We start from the raw sequence: 11,998 nt of genomic DNA on the forward strand, positions 1-11,998 counted from the left end.
GTCTTAATGATGTGATTCTTAAAACGGTTTGGTTAACCACCCTGGGACCCTAGTGCTTAAAGAATGGTCAGTGTAGACTCAAGTGGTGGCTTCTCATGGACATCAGCCTGTCTTCTCTAAGGGCCTCAGGCAGTCTGGAGATGAAAATGCGTGATAGCTGTTTGCCTTGGCCCTTCAAATCACTGACCATGCCATCTATACCTGTGCAAATGTCGTCTTTAACATCTGGAAAGAGACCCCTAACTTTCAGGGAAGCACTGGTCTTGGTCTGCAGAGGTCATTTCCAGCACCGAGAGAGGGTTCTTTGAGGGGAGAATGATAGGGTGGCTCCCTGTTTGGGGTAAGTTGCTAACATGTCCAATCAACCCTGCAGGACCTCAGCAAACCCTGCGGTGGGGCCACTGACCATCTGGAGACTGAGCAGAGGCATCTCCCCTCCCCACTCGAGGAGAATAAATCTAAATTACAGGTTTGTGCCTTGAAAAGAAAAGCAGCTCAAAACGTCACCTTTTCTGGGAGTTAATTAAGAATGGCCATTGGAAACCAGATATTTTTCTTCCCTCAATATTAATGACATATCTTCATTCCTTCTTTGTGTTGCTAATATTTCTTCTCTAACTTACAAAAAAATAAATTCTAAAGGAGTGCTAAAGCCTTTTGAACAATCTAGAATAGTATTTTTAATAAAGCAGGTCAAATGGGAGAAAAAAACTAACCTCTGTACATTAACATTTAGTGTCTATTTATACAAGTCATTTCAGGTTTTTTTTTGTTATTGTCTGAAAAGTTTTTGACAGATTCTTTGATTGACTTATGTTTGACTTTGTTCCATCTTGTGGATAGGCTCTTGTGCTGTGTAAGATCTCTTAAATATTTTAAATTATTGTATCCCCTTGTCCTAACAGAAGAGAAGGTGAGTGGGTGATGTCGTCGGAAGGCGCTGTCCCATCAGTTGGAAAAGGCTAGTGGCGATCAGCATGTCCAGGCCGGGGCTCTAGGCGCTGGGCAGCTATAAGAGAAGATTGTTTCCATTCTCAAGAGCTGGGTGCATCAGACTAACCAAACCTTGGTGCCCAGACTGTTCTCTAGGATATCAGATGTTAGCCAAATTGAGAAAAGATGAGTGTGGGCCTTGCTTTCGCATCGTTTGGTCCAAGTTGAAAATTTCACCTGCAGACCAAGAAGTCCACCAGTCCAGAGCCCCGAGCTTTCCGAAGGCCTCTTCTTCCCCTGACATCTCTGCTTTGCTGTACACCCCCAAATCCCAGACTCCTTGTTTTTCCTGAGCATTCTCCTTCTTTCCTGCAAGCATGATGGTTTCCTTTCTCTGCTGTTTCCCAGGATATAATACCTCAACCCCTGCTAGATCAGTATGTGTCAATGACCGACCCCGCTCGTGCCCAGACTGTCGATATTGACATAGCCAAACACTGCGCCTACAGCCTCCCAGGGGTGGCGCTCACCCTGGGCAGGCAAAATTGGCACTGCCTGAGAGACACGTATGAAACGCTGGCTTCTGACGTGCAGGTAAAAGGAGCCCTTTCAGAGGCACCCATGAAATGGGGTGGGCCATCTGCGGGGGACGAAAAGAGGAGCGCGGTAGGGCCCACTGGCCTGTATTTCCTGCGGGTGCCGTTGGCATATTGACGGGGCTCTGATGAAATGAAGCCCTTGGTGGCCAGTGCCTGGCAGTGTCAGGTTTATTCTAGAAATGCCACTTATGCTCTCGGTAACATGGCCGTGTGCTTGTTTTCTGTGGCTCGTGTGTCTTCCTGTGCGCTGCCAGTGGAAGGTGCGTCGGACCCTGGCCTTCTCCATCCACGAGCTGGCTGTGATTCTCGGGGACCAGCTCACAGCTGCTGACCTGGTGCCCGTCTTCAATGGATTTTTAAAGGACCTGGATGAAGTACGAATAGGAATTCTTAAACACCTGTATGATTTTCTAAAGGTAGGAAGAAGGATTGAAAATAAAAAACAAATCTTCCCTCTTCAAAACAATTCTTAAAGCCTGGCTGTGGAAACAGTATTGTCTCTGAACAATAGAAAGCAGCTAGCCTGGGTTTCTCTGGTTGAAGTAAACCATCCAGTCTTTACAGTGGGTGTTCTTTCAGTGATGGGTAAATATTTTTATATCCTTCCTCGTAAGCTCCCGGTCCCTTGGAGTCCTAATTCTGTGGAGGGTGGTAGACGTGTAGCCTAGCATGCTCTTTGAGGAAGAAGGAGCCCAGGCCCCCTCAGGGTAGCACACAACGTGCCTGGAGTCACCCACGGGAAGAGCCCAGCCAAAACCCAGTCTCAGTTCTGCATGAAGGGCTTTCTCTGCAAAACATTGCTGCTTCCCTGCTTGCCTTTTAAATTTTTTCCTAAAGGAATGATGAGTGTAAAAATAGGATTTTAAAAATGACCTAGAGAAACTAATTAACTTACATCCACATGACCACGAGCTGCCCTTGACGGGCTGGGGTGCATGGTGCACTGGGCTAGCTTTCCTCTCATGGTGCTGGCAAACACGAGCAGAGCCGGCTCCCCGGGAAGCGGCAGCGGCGTTGCCTTTGGAACACACACACACACGTGTTGTTTGCAGGCAGGAAATTATGAGAGAAGGAAGAGCTGGGGGCATGTGGAAGCATACAAGCACATACTGTAACCGGGGGGAAGGTTGGAAGCATTCAGGGGTCCATGTGAGGTCTGTTCCCAGCAACATTAATTCACAGCCACCCCGGGTGATGGATGGAGTTGAAGGCATTAGGGGAATGCCCAGTTCTTGCCGGGGACAAGTGTATCACTTCAAGTGTGATCGAACGGTGTATTTGGGGTCATTTTGAGGGATTCTCTATTTTTATTTATGTATACATTTTTAAAAAATAGTTGCTTCATGAAGACAAGAGGAGAGAATATCTTTATCAGCTTCAAGAATTTGTAGTGACCGATAACAGCAGGAATTGGAGGTTTCGATATGAACTAGCAGAGTAAGTAAAACCTATTTGGGGATATGAGAAGGCAAATTCGATGGAATAATTCTTAATTTTCCTACCTTATAATTGATTTCTAAACTAGCAGTAATAGCGTGCTTTCGGATAAAGAGATTATGTTTTTATTAAGGGATAAAGTGAATTCCAAAGCTCTAAGTTACAAATACCACGGTCTCCGGGGAGACATTCCTTTTCAGATGCAGACAGGGCTCGAGTCCCTGTGGAATTAGTGTGTTCTGCTGTTCTATAAGGCAATTTATTCGAACCAAATAAAAGATGAATCACCCACTCTTCAATATTTTCCTGTTAATCGGAAGAGTTTTTGCCAGAGCTTTCCTGAACATTCTGAGTGTAGCCCTCTCTGCAGGGCACAGCGTGGTGTATGTACTTCAGCTTCTAAAGAAAATGACGCGACAGAGAGACACGGAAAGGTCTCGCCCCGACGAGACATAAAAACGTCCCCCAAGGTGGCTGCTCTCTGCATTCTGTGTGTGAAGGACTTGTTTAATCCTGGCTTGTGCTGGCCAGAGGGGTGTCAAAGGTGTGCTCGGTCCTGAAAGACCTAAGCTTTGCATAAGTCCCCTTCCCCAGGCGTGCCGAGTGCTTTGCGACCTGCTCTGCGCAGTGCCGAGTGGATATGGTGGCGATGGTGGGCGGCCGGCTGTCAGTTTGCCCCTGCCCGGGGTTTATCTCCCCAGCTTTAGTTTTCATTTCTCTTACCCTCAACTAGAAATCTCTCAAATCATTGTCTTTGTTGTAGAAATCCATCAAGCTTTTGCCGCTGTTCAGGATATGATTTGGCCGATGCCAGGGGCAAACTAAAAGATTTTTTCTTTGCTGTGATCTTTAATCATTATGCTTAATTTGAGAGATTGAGGTTTTAGTCATTATGCCGTGTTCCCAGCTTACGTTCCGAGAGAGAAAAACAGGCCCACGTTTTCCATGAAAGCATCGCGCCCTCTAGCGGCCGTGCGCGGGAACTCGGCCAGGTCCGTCTCGGGCCGGGCTGACCCGGTTCCCCGGGGCCCCCGGGGTGGGGGCCAGGGTGGGGGTGGGGGCGAGGGATGGGGCCGGAAGATGGGGTTCCGGACGGCGGACCGGGACCCGGGCCCAGGCTCAGGGCNGCCGCTGATATGAATTCTGTGCTCCCCCTGCCCGTGATATTGGTATCATTTTTCTGAAAACAGTGCTTTTTGATATGAAAGTATTCACTGGCACTCCTGGTTTCTGGTTCTAACTTCCTTCCAATCTCTTTTTCATTTCCTTTCGTTGCCAGCGTGGAAGTCATGCCATTTATTTTCATACCCTTCTCTCCATCCCCATTTAGAAGACAGTGGAAGCTCCGGTGGCGGGTTTCCCCAGCCAGCCATCGCCCGCACGCTGTCCTTCCCTGGGCGCGAAGGGCGGGCGCGCGCGGTTCTCTGCAAGCGGATCGCGCTGGTGTGAGCGCAGGCTCGCGCGGGGCCGCCCGCCGCCCGCTGCCCGGGGGCCGGGGCCGGCGGTGAGTTCCGCCGAGCTTTCCCGCGTCCGTGCCGGCGTCTCTGGGAACTTCAGAGCCTGGCTATTTTTACCTTATCTGATTTTCAAAGTTTTATATGCTTTCGAACCGATAACCTCAAATTGAAATATTATCCCTATTCATAAATTTCTCAGCCTCTGTTTTACAAAGTTTAATTTATTTCCTTTTTGTTTGATTTGTTTGAGTGCGTGAGATGAAGAAGGAAGATTTTTTTTTTTCCACTTTTCTTTGCGTGGTATTTCACTCAGCTTTCTGCTTTTGGCATCTCACTGACGGAAAGCCTTGCTGGGTCTTGATTTGCCTTCATCTCCCGGCCTGGCTATTTTTATCTGTAAGATGAAATGAGAGTACAGAGAAATTAGGAAGGTGTTTTTTTGTCCCCCCAAATAATTTCTTTCTTTTTTCTTTTCTTTTTTTTTTTTAAATTTCAGACAGCTGATACTCATTTTGGAACTCTATAATCCCAATGATGTTTATGATTACTTAATGCATATTGCTTTAAAGTTGTGTGCAGATAAAGTTTCTGAAGTCCGGTGGATCTCCTTCAAACTAGTAAGGAATCTTGGCTTTTTGTTGTTGTTTGTGGTTTTTGGAAATAGGAATATTTATGTTCCTTCCATTTTAACTCCTTTATTTTCCGCTCTTGATTTTTCAGTATAGCTATGAAACCAGCTTTTAAATTTTGAAAATTACAGTTTTATCAATAAATAACATAGCATTTTTCTTAAGCTGCATGCTTTAGTGATAGAAATTGTAAGTAAATCATTTTATATAAGAAACCCTTCAAACTATGGCTTAGTGTTCCTTTTAAACACAGATTGGGCTTACTCGACAGCATGGTTTTGTAGAAAAGTTAGTGAGCAAGAACTCCAGCATAGAAGAGCTGATCCTGTTTTATGTGGGCTTATACCAGCCGGATACGGGGGTCACTTGAAAATATTGATTTACTAATGTACTCTGATGCTATTACAGTTTTATAAAAATGACATGTTCTGAAAGGTAATGATTTAGTTATTAGGCAAAAGGCCATTTTCTAAAATTTGGAATCTTAAGATTAAGAACGTATTTTTCTAATGCCAGTCCCTTTTTAAATTTCATTTTTATGAAGGGTTTCATGTGGATGAGTATGTGTATGTGCGTTGCCATATATTTGAACATCTTTTTTCCTCTGTGTTCCAATGATGACCGTGACAAAAATTACTCTCTCCCTTGCTTATAAATTTCATTTTAAAGGTGCATAAAAATGTCTGGTTTCCGTGTTGAGTAGGATTCATAATTCAAGTAGATGGCAGCATTTTAAATATGTTCCTCTGATATTTTTCACAGGTGGTGGCCATTCTGCAGAAGTTCTACTCACACAGTGAGAGTGCACTGGGGTTAAGTTTCATCAGTGAGCTCATCGTAAGGTTCCGGCACTGCGCTAAGTGGGTTGGAAGGCAAGCTTTCGCTTTCATTTGTCAGGTTAGCATGGCCTGGGGGGAGTCTCCCCTGGGCTTATGTTGCTGTGGACTGATACCAGATGCACCAGACACAGAATCCCAGCCCTGAAATACCAGCTAGGAGTTTGGGGATCAGTGGACCGAACCCCTTTATCTCACAGGAGATTGTGATCGCCCCAGTCAGGCAGAACGATTGGCCCAGGGTTACCCAACCCATCTGTGCATTCGTCCTACTATAGATGTTGACTGAATGCCTCCTGTGTGCGCCAGGCATGTTCTAGAAGCTGTAGACAGAGAGTGAACAAGCTCTTGCTCTCCCAGCACCTTCCATCTGGTGAGGTGAGGGTGAGGCCCAGAGCCCTGCCTCTGCCTTGCCCGGTCCAGAGCTGTGGTCATCACTGCACCTGCCTTCAGCCAGCTGCCTGGGTGGGAAGGTGGGGTGAAGAACAGAGCAATAGGTTAGGGCAGAGACTATTGAATCCCTCTGAAGTGAAGTTCATGTCAGCCTGTCCAGCATCTCTCGTCACCCTCTCCCTTAGTGTCCTGGAAGTGGTGTGGGTTAGATTTGGCGGGGGCTGATGGCTGCCATTTCTTGGATGCCTCTGTATGCCAGGTAGCTCATCATCCATACATCTGATCCTCGGTGGTGAGATCGGCCGTGTATCCAGCATGTCACACCCGTGTGCTTTCAGACCCGTTGTTTAAGGTGAAGCAGTTGAAGGCCAGAGACGTTAAGTAGCTTGATCAAGAGCACACAGTGAGGAAGTGTAAAGCCGTAGTATTTTCTTTTCCTGCCAGTGTGTTATTTAAAAAGGTTTTAACTTTTCCCCCATGCACATTTTCAAGCATGTGCAAAGGTGGAGGGAATAATATGGGCTCTCCATGAACCCGTCACCCAGCTTTGTCACTATTACAGTAAAGCTGTAATTGGACTCTAGCTGACCCTCATACCCAGTTCTCCCTCCAGAGGGCTCAGCAGGGCCCCCTGTTGGGCTGGAGGGGCATCACAGGGTACGTTGGCGGTCTGCTTTGAAAAGGGCAGCGGGTGGCTGAGTGAAGTGCCAGGTGCACAAACCACAGGCCCGACACCAGACTTCTGTAAGGAAGAAGCCAGCCCACTCATGTTGTGGAGAAAGGGTAAATGAGATGTCTTTTCTTTTGTTTTTTAATTTTTGATCTGAGATGTAGAAAATCCACGATGAGACAAAAGGAAAAAAACACCCAGTCATTTTCTTTAGGAAAAATCAACGTGTATGCGCTTTCACGAATTAGTAAAGATTTAGAAAACCCACGATAAGACAGACAAAAGGAAGAGGAGGGGGTCACTTGATGGTTATTTCAGTGCTGCTCTGGGGAGAGAGCCTAACCTGGGGGCCGACGAGGGTCCACGCCGCAGGGGGGGACGAGCTGCTGCCTCTGCCTGGCCTCGCACGCGCCCAGCTCCTGGGAGACACTTAGTGAACGCCCGCTGCTCTTGTCGCCCTGTCGCGGGAAGGTCTGCAGGACTTAGAATCCACACACCCGGCTTGGACTCGCCCCCCTGCTGGTGCTCGTTGACCAGGAAGCCTATGGGTGGCACCAGCCTGGGCCACAGTTTCCTCCCCTGTAAACGTGGGCCCATGCTGGCTTCCGTGGCCGGCCGTGAGATGTAGGGCTCTGTGAGCGGGGTGGCAGTGTGCAGATGCCGCTGGTGCTCACAGAGGCAGCGTTTGTCAGCTGTTGTTCACAGAGAGGGCTGGGCCTGCACTGGAGTCTGGGGTGGGGCTGGCGCCACACAGGCCTGGTGCCTGCCCCCAGAACCCAAGCTGTGGTGAGTAACAGAGGGGAGGGCTCTCAGCCTTCATTGGCGGGCCCTTTGCTAGATTCTTTTTGAAAATGATCTGCCATCCCCAGCACGTCCCCATTATACAGATGGGGAAACCAAGGCCCAGGAAGGTGAAGCCACTTATTCCAGGCCATGGAGCTAGTAAGTGACCACGTTAGGTTTGAAGCTAGGCCTGTCTGACTCAGAAGCCTTTATTTTCTTCACCAAATTTTACCCCGCCTATAACCCAGTTCTTGGTAAGGAAGTAGAAATTGTTAACTGTGTTTCTAACTGAATTCAGTGATTGAGATTTTAAAATATGGACACACACATACACACACACACTCCTCAGATCAGCAGACCCCGAAATCGCGTCTTTGGAGTTGTGGAAGGGTATGTTTATAGAAGAAACCTGCCGATCAGTGTGGAGAAGTATCAATTCTGTGGCTGTGGCTGTCTGTCGCCGCAGGCGGTGGTGAGCGACGAGTGCATCCCCGTGGACCAGTTTGTGGAACACTTGCTCCCCAGCCTCTTAAGCCTTGCCTCTGATCCTGTGCCAAATGTGAGGGTTCTGCTGGCCAAAGCTCTACGTCAGACGCTGTTGGAAAAGGGTATGTGGACCGTTTTTCTGAACTTACAGATTTTAAGGTTCACCCGGGAGCAACCAGACTTCCTCTTTAGGAAATCGCGTGCTTGCCTACTTCAGACTTACTACATAAACTGATGTATTACCTTTTACGCAGAAGAGTTTGTTCTTTATAAAATGGCGGTTGAGTTTTCACATTTAATGAGCTTCATGCTAAAATACAGAACTTCACACAGTCTTCTAGAAATGGGGGACACTTCTATAACATAGAGATTATGAAAGGCAGCAAGCGTAAGCCTTAATTATGGTGAGGTTTGGAGGGTATTACTCCGACCTGAGCAGGACATGATGTAAGATTGCGTCGTGGATGGCACATTCCACCTCCACCACGTGAGGGCCGACACCTTCCAGCCTGTCTTCCCGCTTTGCTCCCAGCCCCGCCCCGCCAGCCACCTGCTCCCCTTCCTTTCCTCCCTCCACACACCCGCAGTTCTTTCATATTGGAGGGAAGGAAAGAGGACAGGGAAAGTTTTTAAACTATAATTGAAAAAATTATGCATACCTGTTCTTGGGAGTCCATCTTTTACATTTAGGAAGTTCCTCTGATGAATGCAGGCATGTTATCATCGTGAAGGCCTTCTGTCTGTGATTATTCTGTGAAGAGTGATTTATTGTCCTGAGGTGTGGTTTGAAAAACCCCCAACGCTCGAGTATGTTTTGGAGCACAGTTCATGGCGCGTGTGAGCCAAACTACTGTTTTCTCTCTTTAGCGTATTTGAGAAATGCCGGTAACCCTCATCTTCAAGTCGTTGAAGAGACTGTCCTGGCTCTGCAGTCAGACCGGGACCCGGATGTGTCCTTTTTTGCCCGCCTGGAGCCAAAGCGGCGGAGCGCCGCAGACACGCCTGCGCTCGCAGAACGGAATTAACCGCCCTGGGATCCCGCGCACTCCGGTCACGTCGCCCGTGGGCACACACCGCTCGCCCCCGCTTGTCAGGGGTCTGCTGTGCCACACCTTCCGAGGGAGGAAAGACTTCTGAAACTTTGAGGGCGGGCACTCACATGATCCCTTTCCCTCGCGCAGCCCCAGGGACCGCACCTGGGATGGGCACCACCCTTCTGCTCCCCTGCCTGCCGATGGGGAAGCCTGGGACAAGGCTGTAGAACCAGGTGGGAGCAGGTGCGGGGGTCTCCGCAGCATCAGGTCGCCTTCCCCATGACAGACTGACTCTATTATTTAAAGCCCCCCTCCTCCCAAAATAAAGTAGTTTATTAGAAGCTTTTAAGTCTTTAAGAGACTTGCATATTTGGCTTCCCTCATGCTTTCCTGTAAAATATAGTTTATGGTATTACATTTTATTTTTAACTGAAATAATGTACATATGTAAATAACTCTTGACAGGAAGAAAATATATTAACGTAATATTAGTCTCCTATCAGTGAACAGAACAAATACATCATTTAAATTTATGCTTCACTTGGAGTTGGTGCAAATATAGCCCAATTTGTTTACTTTTGAAAAATGTGATAGTTAAGGAAATCTACTAAAGAATGATTTATGGCAGTCTTTCTAATATTGTACTTTTGTATAAACTGTACTTGGAACTTTTCCTCAGGCACTTATCCCTCCCCTTCTTGCAGTAACTGTATCCATAAAGATACGTACTGGCCTCTGACAGAGGCATAAAGTAGAAAGATTTTTCATTCTTACATGGATTTATTATCCTACGTTTAAGAACGCGGGAGGGAAATTGATCTTTGAGATGCGCGGATATTGACTTTATAGCTAATGCTTTAGAATCTTTAACAGAGACTAGGAACCCACAGTTCTGATCAGTCCATATACTTGCCAGGGATTTGGGGGGTTAAATTATGACGCTCTTCAAATTGACTTAAGTACACTGAATTTAGATTTCATGCTTTTAAAATTTGGACTAAGGTGTTCTAGAACTTAAACGGTTTTCATGAATAATTTGAGATTCTATAAACGTTTCATTAAATTCTGTATAACCTGTGGGCTCATGCTATTTTTCTTGCTTCTATTTTTAATCTTGAAAGCAGGCATAAAGGAAGGAAGGAGTAGCCCATTTGGGGTTCAAGAGCTGGCTGCAAAGGCCATGTTGCTATTGCCATTCTTTCCTTGGATCTTTTTCTTGTCTGTCTTGTCTTTTCTTTCTTCTCCCTTTTTTAAAAATAAAATTTCTGGAGCTATATATTGAATTTCCTGGTATACAGGATGTTGTCCCCCTCCCCCAAATCCCACTGAGCTGATTCTTTAAAAAGAAAGGAAGGAATCTATACAGTGCCAAAGAAAATAAGGTACATGTGTGAGAATTTCAAATTGTAACCCAGGGTAGCATTTGGGCAACTCCAGGAGAGCGCGAGCAAATAAATTGTGGAGGCTACATATTAAGAGAAACAAAAATCAATCCATCTTGTGTTTAATACTTGCCCAAATAGATGGAGATATTATTTTGCTTCAGTAACAGTTTTTTTTATTGTCTAGAAATTGAGATTGTCATATTGTTAAAATCTGTCGACCTGTCAGCAAGTAGAATTATTCACCTGAAATTTCGTGTTCCGTGCAGAGCTTCGTTTTCCATTAAGGGGGAAAAAAAAACCCCTCCGTTTGTGTTGTGATGTGTAGAATTTGCAAGCTGAATCAAGTGTGCTTGTAGAGATTTGTAGAGACTCTTTGGTAAATAATCCAACCTTGAAAAGTTCAGTTTATACACTAAAAATGGTCTATAACTTAATATGAATGCCTTTCCAATGAAAAGGGTTTTTTTTTTATGACTGTAATTTCTTTGCCAAAAAGTATGTTTAAGGCTCTCATTTTATTCTTTTGTAACAACTGAGACTTTTCTGAGGTGATGCCCCTTCCCCCATCACTTCAGCTCTTCGTGTATTAATTGTTCCTAGGTGTGGGGTGCGGAGTGTTTGTGATTTGATCACACGTAAGCTTCCTGTGTACTTGAACGCTCTGCCTGCTCTTGGGTGAATTAATGGAAAAGCACGAGATGGGTTTCTCACAGATGGAGCTCCCTTGAAAGGCATCTGAACACTGGAGCCGTCTCAGCCTTGCGCCAAGTGGACGTTTCCCCTTTGCTGAGTGTCTTCATCAGCACCGTTCTCCCCGGAGAGTTCGAGAGCATTTTCAGAACTGATGGGTTTTCAGGGGGCTCTGCAGACCCTCACGAAGGCCCGGCTCCCGCTCCCAGAGCGGCCTGATCGCCGGGCCCAGCTCTGTGGGGTTTTTCGTTGGTGCCAGAAATAGGGTTGTTAAGCACGGCTACAGACTGCACTTGACAGTGTAGACTAGGCTTGCCAGGAGGATTTAGGGCGTTACTCACTCCAGGCCGTAGCCCCTGAATTATGCAAGGAGTGTTTTGCAAATGGCCGAGGACTGAAGGACTGAAGGAGCTCGGTGTCCTCACAGCGGCCAGGTTACAGTTAGTGACCTGGAGAGCAGCTTGGAGGCTGCGAGAAGGGCCTGGGGACCCGGCTTCCTGGAGAGGGGGATCTCAATCACTCCGCCACCGTCGCCCTCCGCGCCCCGGGCCATCTGGAGCCCGGGGGTCTCTGCCGGGCGAGGGGTGGGGGGGGTGGGGCCGCGGTGACGCGGGTGGCCAGGCGGGGGGCTGTGCGGCAGGGGGCCGTGCGGCCAGGGGCCATGCG

General features: G+C 47.2%; 2 protein-coding genes across 4 annotated transcripts in view; both read left to right on the forward strand.

The window, feature by feature from the left end:
• Positions 1-10,337, forward strand: part of LOC100474691 (serine/threonine-protein phosphatase 4 regulatory subunit 1) — an 82,419-nt gene extending 72,082 nt beyond the window's left edge. For 2 of the 3 annotated variants that reach the window (XM_034639998.1, XM_011220128.3), the window contains 8 exons: positions 374-469; positions 1,342-1,527; positions 1,787-1,948; positions 2,869-2,969; positions 4,923-5,043; positions 5,818-5,952; positions 8,204-8,345; positions 9,091-10,337. In XM_034639998.1, coding sequence (XP_034495889.1) covers positions 374-469; positions 1,342-1,527; positions 1,787-1,948; positions 2,869-2,969; positions 4,923-5,043; positions 5,818-5,952; positions 8,204-8,345; positions 9,091-9,248 — 1,101 coding nt within the window. In that variant the 3' untranslated portion in view covers positions 9,249-10,337. Of the gene's footprint in view, positions 1-373; positions 470-1,341; positions 1,528-1,786; positions 1,949-2,868; positions 2,970-4,922; positions 5,044-5,817; positions 5,953-8,203; positions 8,346-9,090 lie in introns of those variants that run through there. The other variant, XM_034640000.1, reaches the window with a different exon arrangement.
• Positions 10,338-11,486: 1,149 nt separating this feature from the next.
• Positions 11,487-11,998, forward strand: part of ANKRD60 (ankyrin repeat domain 60) — a 10,188-nt gene continuing 9,676 nt past the window's right edge. The window contains exon 1 of the mRNA XM_034641579.1: positions 11,487-11,573. Coding sequence (XP_034497470.1) covers positions 11,487-11,573 — 87 coding nt within the window. The remainder of the gene's footprint in view (positions 11,574-11,998) is intronic.

Source organism: Ailuropoda melanoleuca, chromosome 13, assembly GCF_002007445.2.
Source record: "Ailuropoda melanoleuca isolate Jingjing chromosome 13, ASM200744v2, whole genome shotgun sequence".
Classification (NCBI taxonomy): domain Eukaryota; kingdom Metazoa; phylum Chordata; class Mammalia; order Carnivora; family Ursidae; genus Ailuropoda; species Ailuropoda melanoleuca.